General features: G+C 60.6%; 2 protein-coding genes and 1 long non-coding RNA gene across 6 annotated transcripts in view; 1 reads left to right on the plus strand and 2 right to left on the minus strand.

Moving 5' to 3' along the window:
• The window catches only part of SERPINF2 (serpin family F member 2), an 11,396-nt gene extending 3,715 nt beyond the window's left edge, over positions 1-7,681 (minus strand). The window contains exons 1-9 of one of the 3 annotated variants that reach the window (XM_017541656.2): positions 7,363-7,681; positions 7,146-7,247; positions 5,860-5,908; positions 5,706-5,744; positions 5,527-5,589; positions 5,038-5,239; positions 4,093-4,236; positions 3,743-3,946; positions 2,600-2,742 (exon numbers count right to left, since the gene is read on the minus strand). In XM_017541656.2, coding sequence (XP_017397145.1) covers positions 2,600-2,742; positions 3,743-3,946; positions 4,093-4,236; positions 5,038-5,239; positions 5,527-5,589; positions 5,706-5,744; positions 5,860-5,904 — 840 coding nt within the window. In that variant the 5' untranslated portion in view covers positions 5,905-5,908; positions 7,146-7,247; positions 7,363-7,681. The other 2 variants (XM_017541657.2, XM_017541655.2) reach the window with 2 other exon arrangements.
• Positions 5,566-6,294, plus strand: LOC119473163. Its single transcript, XR_005202364.1, has 3 exons — positions 5,566-5,656; positions 5,849-5,926; positions 6,200-6,294. It is a non-coding gene; the product is annotated as an uncharacterized LOC119473163 (long non-coding RNA).
• Positions 7,682-8,587: 906 nt separating the features above from the next.
• WDR81 (WD repeat domain 81) lies at positions 8,588-20,802 on the minus strand. 2 transcript variants are annotated; one of them, XM_017541654.2, is made up of 10 exons: positions 16,904-20,802; positions 15,572-15,679; positions 15,135-15,325; positions 14,825-15,015; positions 14,018-14,183; positions 13,774-13,939; positions 12,393-13,082; positions 11,339-11,484; positions 10,843-11,022; positions 8,588-9,768 (listed from the first exon to the last, which is right to left on the minus strand). In XM_017541654.2, exons 1-10 carry the CDS (start codon positions 20,556-20,558, stop codon positions 9,448-9,450), a joined length of 5,814 nt encoding a protein of 1,937 aa, XP_017397143.1. In that variant the 5' UTR covers positions 20,559-20,802; the 3' UTR covers positions 8,588-9,447. The 2 variants fall into 2 exon arrangements, 1 of the variants encoding a protein (XP_017397143.1); XR_001829028.2 differs by lacking the exon at positions 8,588-9,768 and having other exon boundaries at positions 10,894-11,022; positions 12,436-13,082; positions 16,904-20,795.
• Positions 20,803-24,179: the final 3,377 nt, after the last annotated feature.

A 24,179-nucleotide genomic window follows, 5' to 3' on the forward strand; every position in this document is an offset into this window, starting at 1 on the left:
AGGAGAATTGCCTGAACCCAGGAGGCGGAGGTTGCGGTGAGCCGAGATCGCGCCATTGCACTCCAGCCTGGGTAACAAGAGTGAAACTCCATCTCACAAAAAAAAAAAAAAAAAAAAAGTTTTCAGCAGTGTCTATCTCATAGACAGCACTCAATACATGTGGGTTTCTCTCTTCACCTGCTCCCAGCCAGCTGTGTATATATATTGTGATTTGGCTTAAGATTTCTTTTTTTCTCTGTCTTTTTGAGACAGAGTCTTGCTCTGTCACCAGGCTGGAGTGCAGTGGCATGACCTCGGCTCACTGAAACCTCTGCCTCCAGAGTTCAAGAGATTCTCCTGCCTCAGCCTCCTGAGCAGCTGGGATTACAGGCGCCCACCACCTCACCTGGCCAATTTTTGTATTTTTAGTACAGACGGGGTTTCACCACGTTGGCCAGGCTGGTCTCAAACTCCTGACCTCATGATCTGCTCGCCTTAGCCTCCCAAAGTGCTAGGATGACAGACGTGAGCCACCGTGCCCGGCCATTAGGATTTTGTTTGGAGGCATTCTGCAGTGAAAGCTGTGCAGGCACCACGGGGCTCGAGGGCGTCCCACAGCTGTGACTCCCTGGGTTCCAGGCAGAGTGCTTGTGTGCACAACCCCCACCCACAGGAGGATAAGCATGGGGTCTGGCTGTTTGGGCCTGCCTGCAGAGGGCCTGAGGAAGAGGAAGACGGAGGCGTCAGGGAAAGGAGACAGAGCATGAGGAAGGGTGCTCAGGACACGGCGTGGAGGGAAAGGAAGCGGAAGGAAGGGTGCTCAGGACACGGCGTGGAGGGAAAGGAAGCGGGAAAAGAGGGGCGGGTGGGGTGGTGAATCAGACCTTTCACAGTGAGCTGGAGGGAAGCCAGGACACTCTGCCCAGGTCCCGCTCACCCCCAGGCCCTCCCAGGAGGGCTGCCGGGGTGGCTTCCTCTCCTCCCTGCAGAAGTGGCCATGCTCTACGTCACACTTGCCTTGTGAAGCTAACAAACACTGCCATCTCAGCCACAACTGTCCCGCCCAGGGCTCAATGCCCAGGCCAAGGGGACCACAGTCAGGCTAGAGGGAAGGAAGGCGACACTTGAGACAGCTCAGCACAGAACTTTATCCAATCAGAGCCGGGCGCAGTGGCTCAGGCCTGTAATATCCCAGCACTTTGGGAGGCCAACGCAAGATCACTTGAGGTCAGGAGTTCGAGACCAGCCTGGCCAACATGGTGAAACCCGGTCTATACTTTAAAAAATACAAAAATTAGCCAGGCATGGTGGCGCTGTAGTCCCAGCTACCCGGGAGGCTGAGGCAGGAGAATCGCTTGAACCTGGGAGGTAGAGTTTGCAGTGAACCGAGATCACACCACTGCACTCCAGCCTGGGGATAGAGCGAGACTCAGTCGCAAAAAAAAAAAAAAAAAAAAATGTGTATACAATCAGAATGTTCCACGCAGGATGCAGGAGATCCAATCCAATCAGATCCTCCCTTCTGAGACCACTGTGTGAGGGTCTTGAATAAACCCTCATCAACAATGGTCACCTGAGTCTCAGTTCAGTGCCCCTCCTCAAAGAATCCTCCCTGACCACTCTAAACTACCTAAATAAGGCAAGCTGTGGTGGCTCATACCTGCAATCCCAGCACTTAGGGAGGCTGAGGTGGGTGGATCACCTGAGGTCAGGAGTTCGAGGCCATCTTTTTTTTTTGAGACAGAGTCTCGCTCTGTCGCCAGGCGGGAGTGCAGTGGCACAATCTTGACTCACTGCAGCCTCTGCCTCCCGGGTTCAAACATTTCTCCTGCCACAGCCTCCTGAGTAGCTGGGACTACAGGCACCCACCACCATGCCCAGCTCATTTTTGTAGTTTTAGTAGAGACGGGGTTTCACCATGTCGGTTAGGCTGGTCTCAAACTCCTGACCTCATTATCGCCCAAGCTAGAGTACAGTGGCACGATCTTGGCTCACTGCAACCTCTGCTGCCCGGGTTCAAGCGATTCACCTCCCTTAGCCTCCCGTGTAGCTGGGATTACAGGTGCGCACCACCACGCCCAGCTAATTTTTGTATTTTTAGTAGAGACGAGGTTTTGCATCTTGGCCAGGCTGGTCTTGAACTCCTGACCTTGTGATCCACCTGCCTCGGCCTCCCAAAGGGCTGGGATTACAGGTGTGAGCCATCGCTCCGGGCCAAAATCACCCTGTCTTTCAGCTTTCCCTCCATAGCGCTTCCACCGTCTGGAATTCCTGTGCTGATGGAAGTTTGCTGTTGCCCCGTGGATCTTCCCTCCTAAGAGCAGAGGCCTGGCCTCCCTCATGCTCCACAAAAACTCTAGTGCTTACAACAGTGTCTAGCACACAGCAAATGCCCCCTATATTTTCATTGAATTAATGAACCTCGAAGAGCCTGGAGCCTCAGTCCTCCTGCCGTGTAGGAGGGGGCTGTGGAACCCTTTGGAACTGCCTGCCCCTGGGACATGGCAGCAAGGAAGGCGAGACACCAACCACCCAGCCCTGTACGAGCTCCACAGCCTGTCCCCTCCCCTCCCCACCTCCCAGCACTCAGGCCCAGCCTGCTGGGACAACCGGGGGTGACCTGGATCTCAGGCTGCTCCAGCGAGAACCAGTGCAGCGGGTACTTGGGGGCATGCATCATCTCCACGGGCACCGTGAACTGTTCGTCCAGGTGGAAGAAGCCTCTCTTGGTGAGGCTCGGGTCAAACTTGTTCCTCCAGAAACCTGCAACCAGGCAGAGGCAGGGTCATGGAGATGGGGCCCAGCCCCTTGCCCATCCCACCCAGCACCCATTCAAGAGGTGGAGAGTGGTGGAGGCCAAGATCCCAGGGAATGCCAGTGGCATCCAGTGGATTGAGGTCTCTTTCCTGCGGGGTTTTGAAATCTGGGCTCATGCTTCCCCCCACCCGAGCAACGCCCCCAGGAATCTCCCCTGGGTCTTTTCAGACCATCTGTTCCCAGGTACTCCCTCTAGGACAACCTCATCTGGCTCCTGGGCACCCGCCCCCACCACACCCAGACACACCCTGCCTCATGGCCCAGACAGAGGAGAAAGGGGACCCTAAGAACAAAGCCTGCACGGCCGGGCGCTGTGGCTCACACCTGTAATCCCAGCACTTTGGGAGGCTAAGGTGGGCAGATCACCTGAGGTCAGGAGTTCAAGATCAGCCTGGCCAACATGGTGAAACCCCGTCTCTACTAAAAATTAGCCAGGTGTGGTGGCACATGCCTGTAATCCCAGCTACTTAGGAGAATAGCTTGAACCCAGTAGGCGAAGGCTGCTGTGAGCTGAGATTGTGCCACTGCACTCCAGCTTGGGTGACAGAGCGAGGATCAGCCTCAAAAAAAAGGGGGGCCGGACACGGGGGCTCACACCCATAATCCCAGCACTTTGGGAGGACAAGGCGGGTGGATCACCTGAGATCAGGAGTTTGAGACCATCCTGGCCAACATGGTGAATCCCCATCTCTACTAAAAATACAAAAAAATGAGCTGGGCATGGTGGCGGGCGCCTGTAATCTCAGTTACTTAGGAGGCTGAGGCAGGAGAATCGCTTGAACCCAGGAGGCGGAGGTTGCAGTGAACTGAGATCGCACCATTGCACTCCTGGCCTGGAGAACAAGAGTGAGACTTGTCTCAAAAAGAAAAACAGGTCTGCACAACCCAGCTCGGCCTACGGGGTGGGTGACGCCGGGTGGGGGATGTGTGAGGAGGAGGAGCGCACCCTGAAAGTGGATGGCATTGAGGAGAAGCAACACCGTGTCTCCCGGCAGCTGGGAGAGGAACTCCGGAATCTTCCCCTCCGTGGCCTCCTTCACCCACTGGTTGATGTTTGCCAGGTCATCCTCCTGCTTTCCCGTCAGGCTCACAGGCTTTGCACCAAATATCCGTTCTGATTGTTCCAGGAACTCTTCTTTGATGGGAAATCCTGCACACAGGGAGCACAGGCTGTCCCCGGGACTCAGGCTCCACGGCCAGCCATGCTCCTACCTGCTGCCAGAGGCCCAGCCCCTGTCTCTCGCCCTCCTCCACCCCAGGGCAGGACAGAGGGAGCTCCCCGGCCTCAACACCCACCTTTCTGCAGGTACATCCTGGCGGCCAGTCGGAAGGCGCCGGGGCCCAGGCCCTGGCAGAGGCGGCTCAGCTGATGGGGGAGGCAGGGCCCGGGGCCGGCATACAGCACCTGGTGCAGCCTCTGCAGCGTGTGGTTCTGAGCACCTGGAGGGCAGTGCACTGGCTGAGGCCCACTTGGGCCCTTTCTCACCCCCACTGCCCGCTCTAGCCCCTCCTGGATACCTGTGATGAGCACGCCCACAGGACCACACACCGCCCTCCCACAGCCACGGTTCTGCTCTGCGTGACTGAGTCTCTCCCCCGTGGCTGACAGCCTGGGTGACCTCACATCTCGCAAGTGACTTTCCCTCTCTGGGCTTCCATTTCCCAGAGCAAGACCCTCCAGCACAATGGGAGAGAGTGCAGCTATCAAACTCTCATGTAAAAATCACCAGGAGAGGCCAGGCGCAGTGGCTCATGCCTATAATCCCAGAACTCTGGGAAGCCAAGGCAGGTGGATCCCCTGAGGTCAGGAGTTCGACACCAGCCTGGCCAACAGGGTGAAACCCCGTCTCTACTAAAAATACAAAAATTAGCCAGGCGTGGTGGTGGGTGCCTGTAATCCCGGCTACTCGGGAGGCTGAGGCAGGAGAATCATTTGAACCCGGGAGGCAGAGGTTGTAGTGAGCTGAGATGGCGCCATTGCACTCCAGCCTGGGCAACAGAGCAAGACTCTGCCCAGACAAACTAACAAATCACCTGGAAGACTTGTAAACAAGCAGATTCCCCCGCCCAGTCCCTGAGATCTGACACACACAGACCGACAGGTGGGGGCCTGGGAATCTGCAGTTTTTAACCCAGCAGCCAGGTGACCTGGTAGAGGAGGCACCCTTGGAGAACCCCTGGAGTACCATGTTCCTACTAGCCTCCCATCTCTCTTGGTCTGGACAAGTGGTGCCAGGGTACCTAGTGCCAGGTGAGACAGCGCCAGGGCCACACTGAGGGGTGACAGGATGAGGTTGGGGCTGGTGGAGGTTTCAGCCACCAGGGAGAACAGCTTGGCAGTGAAGGCCGTCATGGCCCGGGCTAGCCTGCGGGTCTGCTGTGGGGTGGGGTCTCCGCTGCAGTCTCTTGCTGGACTCTTCGGGGCAGTCCGGCCACCAGGTTCCTGCGGGGGCAGATCAGGAGGCAGGGAGGTCAAGGGGTCAGCTCCGGGTTCTGTGTTGCAGGTCCTGAGGACAGCAGGGCCTGGTCCCAGCCCGAGGGGAGAGGGGGCATCCGACGGAGGGCACTGGCATTCTGGGGCCTGGACCCCACCTTTGGTCCTCCCCGCCCTCTGACACTCCTAGCTTCCAGATTCCAGAGCCTTGGCCTCGCCCCGCAGCCCCCGGCCCTGCTGCTGCGGCCACCTCCCTCTGGCCCCGCCCACTCTTCTCCAGCCCCACCTGGTCGTACCTGGTTGTCCAGCTTGAGGAAGGTAAGCGGGAGCACCCTCTCCTGGGTCGGCCCCATAGTTAGCTGCAGAACGGAGGAAGCAGCTGGAGCGCAACCCTCCCCACAGGGCCCCACCCTGCCCAGCCCACCGGTGAGACCCCGGGGCCGTCCCCCGTCACGGGCTCCTCGCTCCCCAGTACCTGCTGGTCCACGGGCTCCATGGCGCTCACGGGGGAGAACTGTGGAGAAATGGGTGAGGCTAGGAGGGCCCCCTGGGAGCCAAGCCCTCCCTCCACACCACCACCCCTCTTCTCCCCCTCTGCCCACCCCACCTGGACGTCAGCCCAGCCTCACCACAGAGCAGGAGCTGAGCAGCAGGAGCCCCCAGAGCAGCGCCATGTTCCTGTGGCGGGGACAGAAGGTCTGTTCCCATCTCCCGTCCCCACGCCCGCCAGGGACTCCTACCCACACACTCACAGACACGGCCAAGCCCCGAGTCACGAGCGCCAAGGGGAAGAAGCAGGTTCCAGAGTCAGAACAACACACGCGAAGCGGCTCCCCCTCCTGTGGGGCGGGACAGCCCTCCCCAGTTCCTTCCCTCTTTGAAGTTTCTGGTCTTTCACATTTCGTGCACTGAAGGTGTTTTGGTTAATAGGAGGGAAATAGCAAAACACAAATATTCCCCTCCTTCTAGGCCCCACACTGTGCAGCAGACCTGCGTCTCAATCCAGACTACCCCTTGCAAAGGACCTTGGCACTCCCCGTAACCCCACCAGGCTTGGTGTTACCTTTAAAATGGTGGCCTGAGTCCCTCAGTCCTCTCACGTGCTCGGTGAGGACCAAAATAAGGCCATCTGTGTGGCCGGGCGCAGTGGCTCACGCCTGTCATCCCACCACTTTGGGAGGCCGAGGCGGATGGATCACCTGAGGTCAGGAGTTCGAGACCAGCCTGGCCGACATGGAGAAACCCTGTCTCTACTAAAAATACAAAAATTAGCTGGGCGTGGTGGCATAAGCCTGTAATCCCAGCTACTCGGGAGGCTGAGGCAGGAGAATCGCTTGAACTCGGGAGGTGTAGGTTGCAGTGAGCCAAGGTCGTGCCACTGCACTCCAGCCTGGGCAACAGAGTGAGACTCCGTCTCAAAAAATGAAGATAAAACAAGGCTGTCTCTGTAAACTGTGAGTACAAGGCTTGGCACCCGCCGATGGCTGGATTTGGCTTGGCTCAAGGCCGCCTCTTCCGGGAAGCCTGCCCTAAAGCCTCCACCCCAGAGCTCCTGCCCAACCTGCTGTGTCCTCTGAGCCAGTCTTCTCAGGCCGTTCGGGTCTCACCCACGAGGCTGGACATACCTGTGAGGCCCTGAGGTCTCAGCAGGGCTGTCCAGGCGGCCGGAGAGCTGCCTTCTGACCCAGCAGCAGAGCCCAATGAATGATTCCGGCCAGAGCCGCCTGTGCTGACCCTGACCCTGACCAGGCTGGCTCTGGGAAGGGCAGGGGTGGGTCTCAGGAGGATAAGCCAGAGCAGGTGTCGCAGCCACCCCCCCACCCCATCTTGGGGCCAATCCTTCTGAGGGTCCTTCTGTGGCCCCTGGCCCCACCCTCATCGCACACAAGCACTCTGACCAGGCCCCGTCTCGGACCTGGGCGTTTGAATCTTCTTGCCAAGAACAGGCTCCAGTGTTTCAGGTCCCAGAGGTACTCTTCCCGGAGCCCCCGCCTTGGCTCCGCACTGCCAGAGGAGGCTGGGGAGTGACAGGCCTCCTGAATCAATCCAGCCCAGACCCCTCAGTGGGGAAGGCAGCTCCCTGCCTCCTCTGCCGCCCGGGGAGCAGGCCAAGCCACCCACCTCCCCCGTACCTCTGCGGGCTCCTTGCTGCCGCACTCGAAGTTCCTCTGGCCCCACTTGGGTGCTACCCGCCCTCTGCACGGGCTCCAGCCGGCCCGGCCCACCCCTCCGCCCACCGGGACCTTTACTCTCAGCCAACCCCGTAGAGAGTGCGTTCTCTTCTGGTAAACATTGACTGGCACATCCGGTTAAACATTGATCTTGAAGCCAGAAGCCCCTTTCCCCCCAGGTGTGTGACCCTGAGGCAGCCACGCAGGACCCCATGGATTTGGGTCCCATGTGAGCCTGGAAAGAGGTTCAGGAGGAGAGAGATGAAGAGGCTGGACCTGGGTGGCCGAGGGGGCAGATCCGGAAGGCACAGGAACCCGGCAGTGTGCTGAGCCTTCCAGAGACCCCACGAGGCGTGGATCATCCCTGCTTCACTCAGGCTCAGAGAGGCCATGTGATCTGGCCAAGGACACAGAGCGGCGCTGAGTCACATCCAGATCCTCATGTTGAGTGTCCTTTCCCCTCCCAAGAGCTGCCTCCTGCTCCCACAGAGGGACCAGGGAAGCCACAGGAGTCTATGCAGAGAGCCTGGGAATGGGACACGCACCTTACAAGCCCGGGATAGGACACCCACCCCCCACCCTTACAAACCTGGGATTAGGGCGCCCACCTCACCTTACCAACCTGGGACGGGGCGCCCACCCCCACCTTACAGACCCGGGACGGGGCGCCCACCCCCACCTTACAGACCCAGGACGGGGCGCCCACCCCCGCCTTACAGACCCGGGACGGGGCGCCCTCCCCCACCTTACAAGCCCAGATCCAAGTTGGCTGCCTTCAGACCAAGCCTGGAAGGCAGGGGTGAGGGAGGAGAGATGGGAGGGGTCACCTCTCTCAGTGTCCTGCCTCCCCAGAGCAGTGTCTCTTTCCCCTACCCCACAGTGAGGGTCCTGGAAACGCGCCTGGGTGGGCTTTGTGAACCAGAAGGCTCGCAGCCCATGCCGTTCAGGCTGCCTCCCACCCCCATGGGTGGCTCTTCACTGCCCTGGACACCGCCGGGTCTCCCCTTGCCCCACCCTGACCCCACCATCGAGATCAGCCTCAGGCTGGGCACGGTGGCTCACACCTGTAATCCCAACACTTTGGGAGGCCAAGGCAGGAGGGTCGATTGAGCCCAGGAGCTGGAGGCCGGCTTGGGCCACGTACACGGTGAGGCTGCATCTCTTGGAAAACACACGAGACAAGCCTCAGTTCATCCCATGGCCCTTCCAAAGTATTTATTGGTCATATTTACATCTATTGCAAATTGTGAGGAGGCAGCAGGCGCCACCCCAGGCCTCAGCTCTGTTCTTGAATGTGAGGCTGAGGTGCAGAGACCCGAGGTGCAGAGATGGCTCTTCTCACCCCTCCCCTCAGGGTCACAGAGCCCAGCAGGGGTTCAGGGCCCAGAGGCTGCCTCCTCAGGTCAAGGCACAAACACTGTGGTTAGGGGTGGGAGGCAAGGCATGGGCTCACTCCTGGAGGCCAAGGGCCGCTGGCAGAGGGCACCTTCTCTTTCCTCCTTCCCCTCCTGGTCCCACCCTGGCCAGGCCCTGGATGGGTGGACACTTGAACCGCAGACCAAGGTGCTTAGCTCCTGGACTGTGGCCAGCCTCCTCAGGCTGGAATCCAAGAACCAACAGCACCCTGGACTGGGGCGGCTGGCAGAGAGCCGTCCTGGAGGGACGGGGCAGAGAGCACCCAGCAGGGGCTGAGGGGCTAGAGACTGGCCGGGCAGGGCCGAGTTTCCTTGTCCTCACGTGGACCGGAGGGCAGAGCTGGGGAGAAGTGAAGGTGACTGTCCTTCCTCCTGCTCTCACTGCCCGCTTGCTAGGAGCAGTGTGCCCCAGGCCATGAATGAGACCCCTCTGGCATCCTTGCTGGCTCTGGCGATTCAGGGGCCAGGACTCCCCAACCCCAGTTGGGGGCCCTGGTTGGCAGGCCACGTGGGCACCAAGGGTGTGGGGCCCAGGGCCTCCCTGGAGGGAGCTGCTGCTGGGGAACAGGGCAAGGGTTCGCCCCCTGGGGGATGCCTTCCCCACCCTTGCCTGGCCAGCTCTGGCCCCAGCCTATGCCAGGAGACGGATAACCCCGTTGTCGGAGCCCAGCAGAAGGTGGCGTTTGGTGGGCAGCAAGGCCAGGCTGGTGAGCGTGCCGCGGAAGTTCTCGGAGCTGAGCTTGGTGGTGGCCTGGGAGGGCGGCTCCAGCAGGGAGCAGACGCCGATCTTGTTGGACACGGTGCCAGTGATCACCTCGCTGCCGTACAGGTCAAAGGTGTGGATGGGGTCGGACGCCGACTTGTAGTGATGCGTGGGCTTCTGCTCCAGCTCCTTCCAGACGGTCAAGGAATGGTCAGAGGAGGAGCTGACCAGGACGCTGCCCTCCACCGCCTGTCCCGGGAGAGGGGAGCCTCAGCCCGGGCCCGGGTCCTTCTGCACACCCCGGAGCCCCGAGGCCTTCATTTCCCTCTGCAGTCTCTCCAGGAAGACAGGCCGTCCTGGGTGGGTGACAGGCTGCCACCCTCCCATGCCATATTCAGCCTGGTTCATTTGAATACACTCAGCATCAGTAACCCCAGTGGTCACTCTAGCTTGAGAGCTACGTACAAGCATTGTGCTGAGCGAGCACGTGACCACACGTGACCTTCATAGCAACCCTATGCGGTGGGTGTGGCCATTGTCCCCATTTTACAGAGAGGAAAACTGAGGCTCAGAGACGTGACGTAACCACACCACGGTCACGGGGCCAGGAAGTAGCAGAGCCGGGATTAACACCCAGGCTGACCCGAGCCTTCTGACACGCTCTTGGAAAGTTAGAATTTAGAGGTCCCTGGAGCTTGAGGCTCCTGGGCCCCAGGAGGCAGCCAGCCACAGCCTGCTCTCAGCGGGGCCACACATGTCGCCTGGCCTCCAGCCATGATGGGAGGAAAGCCCCAGCTGCCTGCAGAAATCCTCCCTGTTCCTCCCCTCCTGGGCGTCCCTGAGCAGCTCCCTGAGGCCTGTGATTGAGAACGGGGTGGGGGGCAAGGGAGGGGAGGAGGCGGCGGGGCAGGATCCCCATGCCCAGGTGTGCCCCTGCCCTCTCCAAGGCGGCCCAGCAGGCCGTGGACTCTGCTCAGTGGTCTGCGGGCAGTAAACAGCCTCCCAGCTGAGCTTATTTAACCTGAACTGGGTCACGGACGGGGCCTGACCCCTGATCCTCCTAACAAGACAAATATGGACAAGGGTTATTCATTAGAACATCTGGCAGGGTCAGCTCAGCCCCCGTGGCTCCCGCCCCCACGGCCTGCCGCCTGCCGAGGCCCCAGCTTCGAGACCTGCTCCTCCCTCCTGCCCATCGTCTTCCGCCAGGTATATAAGACACACCGGCTGGAGCCTGTCCCCAGGCAGGCAGGCCCCAAGCAGGGGTGATGATGGGACAGGGACGGGGGCTGGGCGGTAAGGGAAGGGGACCCGGCCCATCACCTTGATCTGCAGAATGTCGCCCTCGTGGGCTGGCCAGCCTCGCAGAACCAGGCCCGTGCGGGTGTCCAGGAGCACCATGAAGCCCGAGGAGAAGCCAGCCACAACGCTCCGGCCACTGGGGCTGACTGCCAGGGAGCGGACAAGCCCGGCGTTCAGCCCACCGCCCAGGCGGAACTCGTGCTGCAAAGAGGATGGCTGAGCTGACGCCCGACCTTCCGACCCCCCCTCCCCGAGGCCCTGCTCACCACCGCAGCCCACATGGCAGGAAGGCCTGAGCTGGGACCCTCATGGAGGGGCAGGACAAGCCCAGAACCCCACCCCCCTCACAGGCCAGGGTCTTGCCCCCCAGGGGGTGCTGCTGCGGGTGAGCCGGCACCAAAGAGAAAGTAACTAATGCCCCAACAACATCCTGGCTTTCCGTTTTTGGGGAGTCTCTCCTCCCTGCCAGGTCCCCAGAGAACCAGGGGAGTGCTCAGGATGCTGGATGCCCCCTGACCTGCAGGCCAGGCTTCCTGCAGTCCACAAAGCGCAGGGTGGAGTCGGAACTGGCCATGGTGATGCTGGTGTGGGGGGCAGGCATGACAGCCACCGCCGTCAGGGGCACCCGGCTGTCCTGCAGCTCCACTGCGCGAAGGGTCTTCCCTGGGGAGGAGAGGCCAGTGGATCTGGGGCCAGCAGCTGCTGGGAGAGCTCCCGCTGCTTCTAACCCCCCAGCTCACCCCATACCTGCCACCCAGCCCCCAGGGAGCCTTAGGAAATGCTGAAGATGGAGTCTTGCTCTGTCGCCCACACTGGAGTGCAGTGGTGCAACCTCGGCTCACTGCAACCTCCACCTCCCAGGTTCAAGCAATACTCCTGCCTTAGCCTCCCAAGTAGCTGGGACTACAGGCACTCGCCTCCAGGCCCCACTAATTTTTTTGTATTTTTAGTAAGGACAGGGTTTTGCCATGTTGGCCAGGCAGGTCTCGAACTCCTGGCCTCCCAAAGCGCTGGGATTACAGGCGTGAGCCACCACATCTGGCCTAAACATGTTTCTTAACCCTCCCTCCTTCCTGCCTCCACGGTCTGGCCAGGCTCCCATCCCCAAAGCAACCTCCTCTCTCTGCACAGCACTGCTGACCCGGTGCCCCCTCCCTCTGTCTGCCCCGACACCACCCCTTCCCCCCTTTTAACCTTATTTCTCCCTATGGTGATGCCAAAAAATAAGCCACTATTGGCGAAATAAATGCCATCTGCCACACATGAAGCCAAAACCCTCCGTGAGCTCTCAGTTTAGACGGCAGCAGATGCTTCAGCAACAGGACCTCGCTCAGGGCCACTCAGCAGCTAAGCCGGTGGAGTGACGCAGACCCAAGCGGAAGAGATTCTGAGCCCTAACTGCTCTTCTAGGCAGACTCCGGGGCATGACGTCCCCAACCCCGGGGCCCTCTTCCAAGAGGCCTGGCGGCCACAGGAGCAACCCCAAAACACCCCCACCCCCAGGCCCGCTTCCCAGAGGCCTGGGGGCCGCAGGAGCAACCCCAGAACAGGCCGCAGCTGGGCCCGCTCACCTGTGAAGGGGTCCCAGATGTGCACAGCCCCATCACAGCTCACCACGTGCTGCGGGGCCTCGAGCTGGTCCACGAAGAAGACGCTCTTTCGGTGCTGGGTGTAGACCAGGCGCGGGGCCGTCTCGCAGGTGCCGTCCCCGTAGTTGTACAGCGGCCAGAGGCGCACGGTCCGGTCCTTGCTGCCGCTCAGGAAGAAGTCCTCGCCGCTCAGGGGGGCCACACACTTGACAGCCCCGGAGTGCCCCGGGAAGCTCTGCAGGCGGATCTGGTGGAAGTGAAAGTGGGCGTCCTGCTGGCTCACACCGATCTCGTACTGCCAGTAGGCCAGCCAGTTTCCACTCAGCCCGTGGGCGCTCCGCGGCAGCTCCTGCTTCAGGGCGTTATCCTCACTCCCGCCACCCAGGCCCCTGCCGCCTGCCCCCGAGATGGGGCCCAGCGGCCCCGGGCTCTCGGGCTGAGAGTCAGCAGGGATGTGGATGCGATTCCCCACCAGGACGCTCCCAAAGGTCCCTGAGTGGCCGTCGTCCTGGGGGCAGCGTCCGCCCTGGGGGTCCCACTCGGGGCCCGTGCTGGGCACTGTGGGCTCCATGCTGGCAGGGCTGCGGCTGCTCGGGCTGATGCTCTCCAGGTACAGCCCCGCCAGCTCCCCAACCAGCTCATGGTTGGGGATGATTTTCCGGATGATGTCACCTGGATGGGAGTGGTAGAAGTTCCGAGATTAGGGAGGATGGTAGGCGGCGGCCATCACCCATCCAAGGACTCGGGAACCACAGAAGATGGGGCAGGTACTGGCTGTGCAACACTGGGCAAGTAACTCTGTCTCTGAGCCTGCTTCCTCCCTGGTGAAATGTGGTTCATTCTGTTGTGATATACACATGAGCGTCTTCTATATGTGCTGTGCCGCGCTGGGCACTAGAAATAGAACACGGAACGAGACAGGTGGGGCACTGCCCTCTGAAAGCTTAGATTTCAGTGTCAGGGCGATCACACGTCTAACCACAGGGCTGCTGGTCCCCTCCGGGGAGTGGATACCCTGCACCCATCAGCACAGCACTCGGCAGGCCCAGAGGGGAAGCTTCAGAAACAGGAGGCCACTCCTTCCATCTCGCCCACTCCCAGAGACCACCAGTCCACCGCCCTGCCCCTCCTGCCTTCCCCAGGGATGCTGCAGGCCGGCTCCTGGGCCTCTCTTGCTGGCTAATGCCCAGTCCCTGTTTGTATGTCCCCTTGGGGGGTAGGAGTCTAAGGCCAAATCCCTTTGCTCTCACCCAAAAAACTGCTTAGAACCCACTGTGGACTCTGGGGGAAGGGCAGAGAACAGGGCGTCCCAAGGGAGGAGCCAGCCACAAAGGCTGAGCAAGGGGACTCAATGGGGCAGTACCCAACAGGCAGGAGAAGGGCACGTAGATTGTGTACGCCATCTCCAGGGTGAACACCTTCTCCAGCTCGTCCAGCAGGGCGGGGTCCACAGGCCGCTGCTGCCCATCGGAGAAGACCACCTCTGGCAGCTGGCCCTCGCTGCGCCCTGTGGGGTCCAGCTTCAGATCCTGTAAGCAAGACACACGGGGGGGTCAGCCAGGTCCACGGCCCCGCCCCGGCCCGCCCTGCCTGGCAGGTCCACGCACCTGCTGCCGAAGCTCATGCAGCTGAGAGAAGACCTGGAAGAAGGCGGCCACCGGCTCGCTCAGGTGCTGCTGGACCATCTCCTGTCCGATGCGCAGGCAGATGAGTGCGATGAGGCTGATGGTTTTCACACACAGGATGGTCCGCGCCTGGGCGCCGCTTGGGAACCTGGAGACAGAGCTCATGAGCTCCAGCCCCCAGCTCTGCAGGACGTGACCAGAATCTGTCAAAACCTTTATTAATGGATTGATTGAGACGGAATATTGCTCTGTCGCCCAGGCTGGACTGCAGTGGTGGGATCTCGCCCCCCAGGTTCAAGCGATTCTCCTGCCTCAGGCTCCCAAGTAGCTGTGACTACAGGTGCTAATTTTTTTTGTATTTTTAGGAGATACGGGGTTTCACCATGTTGGCCTGGCTGGTCTCAAACTCCTGACTTCAACTGATCCACTTGGCCTATATTTTTAGAGATGAGATCTCACTTTGTTGCCTAGGCTGGTCTTGAACTCCTGGACTTGAGCAATCTTCCTGCCTTGGCCTCTCACAGTGCTGGGATTACAGGCGTGAGCCACCTCACCTGGCCATATCAAAAGCTTTAAATGAAACAAGCTCAAAGACCAACTGGTCCAAACCAAATGAGGAAACTGAGGCACAGGAAAAGGGTGTGGCTTGCTTAGGGTCACACAGCCGGGCTCAAAACCAGAACTCATGCCACCTCGCCCAGTGTTGGCTCTTCTCCCCTACGCTTCCCAGCCCCTCCCGGAAGCCCCACCACTGGGCAGCTCCCCTACGTCGGGTGGGGCAGGGCCTACCCCGTGACGAGGGACGTGAGGAAGCTGAGCACGGGCAGCAGGACCTCGTGGCTGATCCGGGGCAGGATGTCCATGAGCGTGGTGTCCGAGAGGTACACAATGATCTTCTGAGTCAGCGTCACCGCGGCCAGCAGCCCAGCCTCCTTACGGCTGTTCAGTCGGCTGGGGCCTGAGGCGCTCCCTGGGGCCACCTAGGGCCACCGAGCAGATGAGGGCCAGGCAGCCCCACGGACCCCCAGGACCCCAGAGGCCCCGGGCTGGCCCTCAGGTCCTCGGCCTTCCCCCCCGGGCTGCCCAGCCAGCAACTGACCAGGTAGCTGATGTAAGGCAGGTACTGGTAGGTGAGGACGGGCTCCCCGTACAGGTGCGCCAGGTGCAGGAGGCAGCTGAGCACCGGCCCCGACGCCACGTCGCCCAGCACCGGCCGCTTCTGGTAGATGTTGCCGGCGCTCAGCGGGGGGCTGTCACCACTGCTGGCGGTGAACTGCTGCCGCGTGGGCCCTGCCGAGGAAGGCCCAGCAGCCCTGAGTCGCCAGTGGCGGGCAGGAGGGGCTGGCCCTGCAGAGCTGTGCTAGCCTCGTGAGCTCCCTCCAGCCTGTGGTCTGCCCTTGCCCTACCCAAGGCAGCCACTTACAGACTGGGACCCAGGAGGGGAGGGCTGGGAGGGATCCCCGCTGGAGAGGGCTGGAGATGGGCAGAGGGCCTGGGAGAAGCCCCGTCTCCAGCACCGACCACAGGCCTCCTTACCAACATAACAAGACGTCAGCAGGCGCAGCAGGTTCCGGGCCACGTGGCGGGAGGCCACGGTGGGGCCGAGCTTGGCAGACAGCCAGCGGACCATCTTGCAGGCTGTATCTGGGAGCGGGAGCAGGCCCTGAGCACCTCAGATAGCAGGGCTCACCACCCCTGCCGCCCCGCCTCACGGCACCCCACTCAACCACCCCGGCCGCAGCTGTGCCCAGAGCCCAGCCCAGGCAGCGGCCCCACATCACCCCCTCCACGCAAGAGTGGCAGAGCTGCCCAGGTCTGGCCTCCCCGCCTCAGACACCACGGGCAGCACGTTTCCTGCCAGTGGGTCTTCCGAAGCTCCTTAACAAGGCCGGGCCGACCCTGGCTCCCTCCCTCCAGCCTCTTCCCTCCACTCCCTCAGTCTCCCCTTACTGGCCTTTCCCTGCTTCTTCTCTTAAATGGAACATAACAGCCTCACAGCCTCACGCACGCTGTTCCCTCACCTTCAGAATTTTTTTTTTTTTTGCCCGTTTTTGCCTTCCTACCTACTTCCAACACCTGCTTGAACCTCAACTGTCTCTGTGTTTAAAGAAGCCTGCTCTGACCCCTGAAAACCAGACGGAAAAGCAGCTTTGCTTTTTTTTTTTTTGAGACAGTCTCACTCTGTTGCCCAGGCTGGAGTGCAGTGGCACGATCTCGGCTCACTGCAAACTCCACCTCCCAGGTTCGAACGATTCTCCGCCTCAGCCTCCTGAGTAGGTGAGACTACAGGCACCTACCACCACAGCTGGCTAATTTTTAATTTTTTTTTTTTTGAGACAGAGTCTCACTCTCTCACCCAAGCAGGAGTGCAGCAGCGTGATCTCGGCTCACTGCAACCTCCGCCTCCCGGGTTCAAGCTATTCTCCTGCTTCAGCCTCCGGAGTAGCTGGTATTACAGGTGCCCGCCACCACGCCCAGCTAATTTTGGTATTTTTAGTAGAGATGGGCTTTCACCATGTTGGCCAGGCTGGTCTAAAACTCCTGACCTCGAGTGAACCTCCCTCCTCGGCCTCCCAAAGTGCTGGGATTACAGGTGTGAGCCACCTTGCCCAGCTGAAGAGCACCAAGTTCCACTCCCTGGTAGGAACGCAGCCGTGTTCTTTATGGCACTAACATAACACACATGCTTAAGACCATCTACACTGCAGCCTCTCGTCCGCTGGGTGTGAGCTGTGTGAAGGCAGGCCTGCATCTGTGTTGCAGGTAGACCTAGCTCGATCCACTGCGTGGCACAGAGTAGGTGCTCTACAAAGGTGCAGGGAGAAGTAGGAGATGTTTTGGCCGACACCCCCAGACCTGGGAACTCACCGAGGAGGATCTTCTGCTCTTTGCCTTCTGACTGCTCTGGCAGCGGCTCCTCCTGTCCTTCCCCGTCTCCCCCACTGCTGCCGGCCACAACCGCCTCCATGGACAGCACCGTGTCGGACAGGGTGAGCTCAGATGCCCCGGTGACCTCCTCCTGCTCCCCCTCCTCCTCCTCTAACAGCACGCAGCCGTCCTCCTCCTCTTCCTCCTCTGAGCCCTCGCTTTGCTTCAAGTCCTGGCTGCTGTCGCCTGATTGGAGGCTGCTCTTGTCCACGGGGGCAGCCCCGTCGTCTGGAGCCCGCTCCTCGCCCAGGGAGGTCTCGCTAGTGCTGCTTTTGTCACTCAAGCGGCCCAGGCTCACAGCCTCAGCCTCCTGTGGCTGGGGAGACTCAGTTACATAGAGCCCGGCTTGGAAGTCCTCTGTCTCAGGGAGGTCAGCCTGGTCGTGGAAGCTGACGCCAGATGTGTAGTCCGGGAGCCCCAGGCCCGAGGAGGCGGGAGGCTCCCCATCCATGGGAATCTCCTCCCCGAAAGCGCAGGAGCCCAGCCCGGCCCCGGGCAGCCCGCTTTCCTCGTCCTCGGCAGCCGCCGCCAGGTCCTTGGTCTCCTCCTGGGAGGCCTCCGTGCCTGCCAGCACCTGCAGGACATGGGGCAGCAGGTGAGTGAGGAAGGCCTGCAGCCCCAGCCGCACCATCAGCTGGGCCACGAAGCAGTCGGTATACAGGTAGAAGCGGCCGTGGAGCTGGCAGGGGCTCTCGTAGGCACCGATGAGAGGCTTCAGGAGGTACTTGTTGGCATTTTTGGGGCCCAGTGCCTTGGCAACCGGTTCGAACAGGTACCAGGCAGTGTACACGGCCGTGTGCTCCTCGGACATGAGTGACAGCACGAAGGGCAGCAGGATCTCCAGGCCCTCAGGGGTGATGTCACTCAGCACCGCGCCCAGCTGCTGCCACAGAGCGAACACCAGCTCGCGCCCCTGCGCCTCATCCTCCACACGCCTCGCCTGGTACAGGAGGATGAATCTGTGCAGTGCGGGGAAGTAGGGCGGGAAGGGAACCACGGAGCTGAAGGGGCTGAGCAGCTGGCCCGGGCAGGGCGGGGGCAGCCCCTGGGAGACAGGCCTGTACTCGAACAGCCGGTCCAGCTTGCCCCTCTCTGCTCCCAGGGGGCCTTCGGGGCCACTCAGCTGCAGGAGCGCATCCAGCACGGGCTGCAGAGACACAGGGACCTCCTTGGGGTGGCGCGTGCAGAGTCCCCGCACGGCCTGGAAGCGCACCCACAGAGGTGCATCGGGCTGCAGCGTCCGCACCCTGGAGGCGAACACCATCTCCGCCAACAGGACACCCAGCGCCTGCATGTCCCTGTGGAACAGGTGCTGCAGCAGGATGGCCGGCCGGCCCCGGGGCTGCTCAGGCACCTCCCACAGGCCCCCGAGGCCCTTGGCCAGGAAGTTGCCTGTTTTCTCCAGCTCCTCCAGGGCCTGCACGGGGTGGAAGCCCTCGGGAAGAAGAATCCTCCCCTCCTCGCCCTCCCCGGGGTCTGCCCCAGCAGCTTTATTCCTGCGGCCTGGACGAGAGGCTGAAGCCACCGAGAAAGACAGAAGGCCAGGGGCTGCTTGGCCAGAGAAGGAGGCCAGCTGGTCCCCTACTTTCCCAGCAAGGGAAATGGAATCCAGAGCCTCTGTGGCCTGCTCCAAGTCCTCTTCTCCTGCCACTGGCCTGTCTCTGGCCCAGGTAGCCTCACAGGGAGTGGCCTCTAAAACTGGCCGGCCCACCCCATTTGGAAGCTGTCCCGGGTCCTCCCGGCCCTCGGTCTCCTGGATGGTCTCGATCAACAGCCTGGGGATGAGTGGAGGCTCCGGTAGGAGGGCAAGAGTCCCAGCGAGGCGCTGCGGATGAGGCTGGTCGAAGAGCTGCACCACCCCGTAGCTGGCCAGGTGCGTGTGGGCGTCCACCAAGTGCAGACACACGTTCTTCTCCTTGACCGCCTCCTTGCCCTGGAGTTTGTAGCCAAACGTGAGGTCGATCCAGTGGTGCAGGTCCTGGGACACCTCCCGGCTCTCCAGCAGGGCTCGGTGGGCGGCCACGAACTCCTGGCTGGAGCCGCACCAGGACGGCACGTCCAGGTCGGGCATGTCGGGGTGGATGGAGCGGAAGATGGAAGGGTCGCTGTAGAACTCGGGGATGCACTCGTCGGGGGTCCAGTTCTGCATCCGCTCCATGCTGGCCGGATACTCGTGCGGCTCCCACTGCGCCCGCACGTGCCCGCAGAGCACCGCGCGAGGAGTGCGCCGAGCCTTGTACACATAGTATGTGATGTCTGACAGCACGTCGGAAATGTGGTGGGGAACGTGGGGGGATTCCCCGCCGCCCGCGCCCCCTGCCGCGAACGCCTGCCGCGTCATCTCGTAGGTGAAGTCCAGCTGCTTATCCCCCTTGTTGAGACGGAACTTGGACTTGCGCAGGTCTCGGAAGCGCCCGTGCGGCGTGGTGAAGTCCACCACCCAGGGCAGCACGGGGTGGTAGTTGGGGTCCCCCGGCCTCCGGCCCGCCAACCGATTCAGCTGCATGAGATAGTGGAAGTTGCTGATGCGGCCGTGCACCCAGTCTAGCACCAGGCCGCCAAGTTCCTCCTGGCTAGGGGGTGGCCCAGACTGCCCTGTCCGCTCCTCCTCAGACTTCCTGCCCGCCTCACCCCTTGCCACGGGGGCCTCCTGGCTCTTGTCCTCCTCGGGCCTCTCATAGGCACTCAGGTCCAGCCGCAGCTCGCTGCAAAGCTTCTCGTCCACCGCGATGTGGTGCAGAGACAGGGCCCCGCACGCCAGCCCCTGGCGGTGACAGGCATCCATGGCCCTCAGCACACGGAAGAGAATGAACAGCACCTTGGCCTGGCTGTTGGTCAGCTTGGCAGGGCTGAAGGTGACCACGTCATGGAGGGAGAACGGCAGGTGAGGGTGAATCACATACAGCATCTCCGGAGACTCCAGCAAGGCCTCAGCCCGTAAAAGACTGGGGCAAGCAGGGCCGCCCCGAGGGGGACAGGGACCTTCTCTGGCATGTGATGGGCACTGGGTGGCTTCACCCACTGGCATGAAGGAGCAACCGTAGACCCTCTGCAGAGCCTGCCGTACTGACTCCAAGGCAGGGGCTGCCGAGGGCGCAGGGCTGCGACTGTAGGGCTCCGCGTACCTGTGGTATGCGTGGCGCCACAGGTTGCGGTAATTTTGGGCAGCGAGGTCCTGCATGAAGCGCGTGAGGGTCTCGGGGCCGCAGGGCCCGTCCTCCGAGGCCAGGCCCCCGCCCAGAGGGTAGGACAGTCTCCGCTTGCGCAGCCCGTGCACCTCCACGCGCGTCCAGCCGGGGGGCAGCCTTTGCACCGAGCGCTGCAGGAGAGTCCGGACTTCCGCTTCTGCCAGGCCCTCGGCGCGGGGACAGGGGCCCAGGGGCAGCCGCCGATCGCGGAGGCTGGCCAGCCAGCGGGCAGACACCAGGGCCACCACGTGGGTGCCCCTCGGGGCCGGCGCCAGCTGCCGGGGATCGATACTCAGGTCCCTCTCCACGCTCCGGAGCAGCTCCCGCATGTCTGGGCCTGGGAGCGGGTACCAGCCCCTGGCCGGGGTGCTCGGGGTGCCTTCCCGGCCCCCGCTCCCCTGGGCCATCTCCTCCGGGCCGCCCGGGGGCAGCGCGGGGCTGAGCCCGGCCACGGCGCTGCTGGCGACGGCTTCCGGGGTGCCAGGCCGGCAGGGCTGGGACGGGCGCGGGGCGGCTGTGGGGCCGCTGCGGGGAGCCGGCGACGCACAGGGCCGGGCGGGGCGCGCTTACCCTCCGCGGGTCCTGCGCTCGCTCCGGGCGCGGCGGGGCAGAGGCTGCCGGGCGCGGGCACCGGGCTCCGCCGCGACGGGTCAGCTGACGCGGGTCACGTGACCGCCCCGGCACGGAAACAAGCGCACGTGGCTCCGTGGGCCGGGGCGGGACCCCGCCTCCTGCCCGCGCCCCCTCGCGCTGCTCCGCCAGGCTGCGTCCGCGCCCTCCCGGGGCCGCGCGAGTCTCCTGGTACCTCCAGCCGGCCCGGCGGAGGGTGGCGCCGCCTTCCCACCCCTCCCTGCCCCCTCCAGCTCGCGCCGGCGCACAGGTCGGGGAGGCTGTGCCCGGAGATGCCAGCCTTTACAGAAAGTGCTACCCGCCCAACCACGGATACAACTGGGACTTCTGCGGGTTTTTTTGTTTTGTTTTGTTTTGTTTTTTGGTTTTTGTTTGAGACTGAGTTTGGCTCTGTCGTCAGGCTGGAGTGCACTAGCCCGATCTCGGCTCACTGCAGCCTCCACCTCCCGGGTTCCCGCCATTCTCCTGCCTCAGCCTCCCAAGTTGCTGGGACTACAGGCGCCCGCCATCACGCCCGGGTAATTTTTGTATTTTTTAGTAGAGGCGGGTTTTCACCCTGTTGACCAGGCTGGTCTCGAACTCCTGACCTCAAGTGATCCACCGCCTCGGTCTCCCAAAGTGCTGGGATGACAGGCATGAGCCACCGCGCCTGGCCCCAACTGGGACTTTGACATGGAATCCCCTTGGTGCCTCCATGCTGCTTTCCATAGGAAGGAGCTTTTTAATCTTCCTAAGTACTTCGACAGGAACATTTCATTTGGCCCTCCCAGCACATTCTGTGAAGCAGTGAGGACAGTTATTACCGTTTATATTTTACAGGTGTTGACCAAGAACTGCTGAAGAGGCTTGTCCGCGTGGCGGAATGGAGACTCAGAAGCTGGTGTCAGACTTCTTTCTGCTCTGGAGCACTCCCTCCTGACAGCCCTCCTACTGCCTTTAAAAAAACAAAACAAAACCGAGACATCTGAGGGAGAGAAATGGCCCAGGCCCAGAGGCCTGGCGTTTTGGGGAGGAAACGTTCCCCAAGACTTCCTGCTGAAGATGGCCTCTGCGGTACCACTGAGCCTGCCAGCTGCGGTCAGAGCCTTGCAGATGGCACTGTGGCTGGGGGGAGGGCGAGGCACAGGACACGGAATAGAAACCAGAGAGCTGGCACGAAAACTGCACGAATCCTTCAAGCGGTGGCAGTTGTGACTCATCTGCAGGACAGATAGACCATTGTCTACAGCGAAACCACTGGTCCTGTTTCTTTTCTTTTTTCTTTTTGAGACGGAATCTTGCTCTGTCACCCAGGCTGGAATGCAGTGGCGAGATCTCGGCTCACTGCAACCTCCGCCTCCCAGGTTCAAGCAATTCCCCTGTCTCAGCCTCCCGAGTACCTGGGACTACAGATACGCACCACCATGCACTGCTAATCTTTGTATTTTTAGCAGAGACGGGGTTTCACCATGTTGGCCAGGCTGGTCTCGAACTCCTGACCTCATGATCCACCCTCCTCAGCCTCCCAAAGTGTTAGGATTATAGACGTGAGCCACTGAGCCCAGCCTGGCCTTGTTTCTTTGTCTCCCTCTTAGGAGAGAGTTTGTCTCTTGCAGGAGTTTGGTGTACGGGTGTGAAGGTCCCAGAAAGGCACTTAAGAAAACAAAAGGCCTGATGAGGGAGAAAACAGGATGGCTCCAGCAGGATGTCATTTCATCTGTCTCCTCTTTCTTTGAGGGCAGCTGGAGCCTCTGATGTGCTTGGTCATATGACCTGGAGCAGTAATAACTTACAACCAGCATGTATGGGAGCACTTCCTGGGATCCAGTCACCTCTTAGCATTTTCCATACCCTGTTTTGTGTCATCCTTACTACCCTTTTAAGAAGATTTGTTTTTTTCTTTTTTGTTTTTGTTGTTGTTGTTTTTGAGACAGAGTCTCACACTGTCGCCCAGGCTGGAGTGCAGTGATGCGATCTTGGCTCACTGCAACCTCCCCTTCCCGGCTTTAAGCGATTCTCCTGCCTCAGCCTCCCACGTACCTGGGATTACAGGCGCCCACCACCAGCTAATTTTTTGCATTTTTAGTAGACACAGGATTTCACTATGTTGGCCAGGCTGGTCTCTATCTCCTGACCTCGTGATCTTCCCACCTTGGCCTCCCAAAGTGCTGGGATTACAGGCGTGATCCCAGGCCGGATTACCCGGCCATTTTGTTTTGTTTTGTTTTCTGGGGTTTTTTTTAGGTTCACAAGCAGAACAATTTTTGTTTTTGTTTTTAAAGACAGAGTCTCACTCTATTGCCCAGGCTAGAGTGCAGTAGCCTGATCTCAGCTTACCGCAGCCTTGACCTTTTAGGCTCGTGAATGTCCCACCTCAGCCTCCCACGTAGCTGGGACTACAGGTATGTGTCACCACATCCAGCTAATTTTTTGTATTTTTGTAGTGACAGGGTTTTGCCATGTTGCCCAGGCTAGCCTTGAACTCCTGGGCTCAAGAAATCTGCCCATCTCAACCTCCCAAAGTGCTGGGATTACAGGCGTGAGCCATGGTGCCTGGCCAATATGTTTTTATTTTTTTGACACAGGATCTCACTCTGTTGCCCAGGCTGCAGTGCAGTGATTTGATGACAGCTCACTGCAGCCTCAACCTCCCCAGGCTCAGGTGATCCTCCCACCTCAGCCTCCCAAGTAGCTGGGACTAAAGACAGTGGCTAATATTTTGTATTTTTTATAGAGATAGAATCTCCCTGTGTTACTCAGGCTGGTCTCAAATTCCTGGGCTCAAAGCGCTAAGATTACTGGCGTGAGCCATCGTGCCCAGCTTAAGAAGATATTTTTATGCCCATTTTAGGATAAGGAAGCTGACTGACTACCTTAGGTAACTCGCTCAAGGTCATGTAAGAAGATAAGAAGCAAAGAGCCAGGACTCACACCCAGGCCTGCCTGATTCTAAAACTAGTGTTCTTGGCCAGGCACAGTGGTGCACGCCTGCCATCCCAGCATTTTGGGAGGCTAAGGTAGACAGATCACTTGAGGTCAGGAGTTCAAGATCAGCCTGGCCAACATGGTGAAACCCCATCTCTACAAAAAATATAAAAATTAGCTGGACCTGATTGCGGGTGCCTGTAATCCCAGCTTCTTGGGAGGCTGAGGCAGGAGAATTGCTTGAACCTGGGAGGTAGTGGTTGCAGTGAACCGAGATTGCACCATTGCACACCAGCCTGGGCAACAGAGCAAGATACATCTCAAAAAATAGGCCGGGCGCGGTGGCTCAAGCCTGTAATCCCAGCACTTTGGGAGGCCGAGGCGGGTGGATCACAAGGTCAAGAGATCAAGACCATCCTGGTCAACATGGTGAAACCCCGTCTCTATAAAACTACAAAAAATTAGCTGGGCATGGTGGCGCGTGCCTGTAGTCC

This window comes from Cebus imitator, unplaced genomic scaffold (genome assembly GCF_001604975.1).
Source record: "Cebus imitator isolate Cc_AM_T3 unplaced genomic scaffold, Cebus_imitator-1.0 Scaffold136, whole genome shotgun sequence".
Lineage (NCBI taxonomy): Eukaryota > Metazoa > Chordata > Mammalia > Primates > Cebidae > Cebus > Cebus imitator.

What these genes read in the sequence shown, in the direction of transcription:
- WDR81 (XM_017541654.2), bottom strand. Translation starts at nt 20,558, where the DNA reads ATGGCCCAGGGGAGCGGGGGCCGGGAAGGCACCCCGAGCACCCCGGCC. An exon ending in AGAGCAGAAGATCCTCCTCG is followed by an intron (nt 15,680 to 16,903) that starts GTGAGTTCCCAG and finishes TCCCGCTCCCAG; the next exon opens with ATACAGCCTGCAAGATGGTC. An exon ending in GCGACATTCTGCAGATCAAG is followed by an intron (nt 9,769 to 10,842) that starts GTGATGGGCCGG and finishes CTCCCGGGACAG; the next exon opens with GCGGTGGAGGGCAGCGTCCT.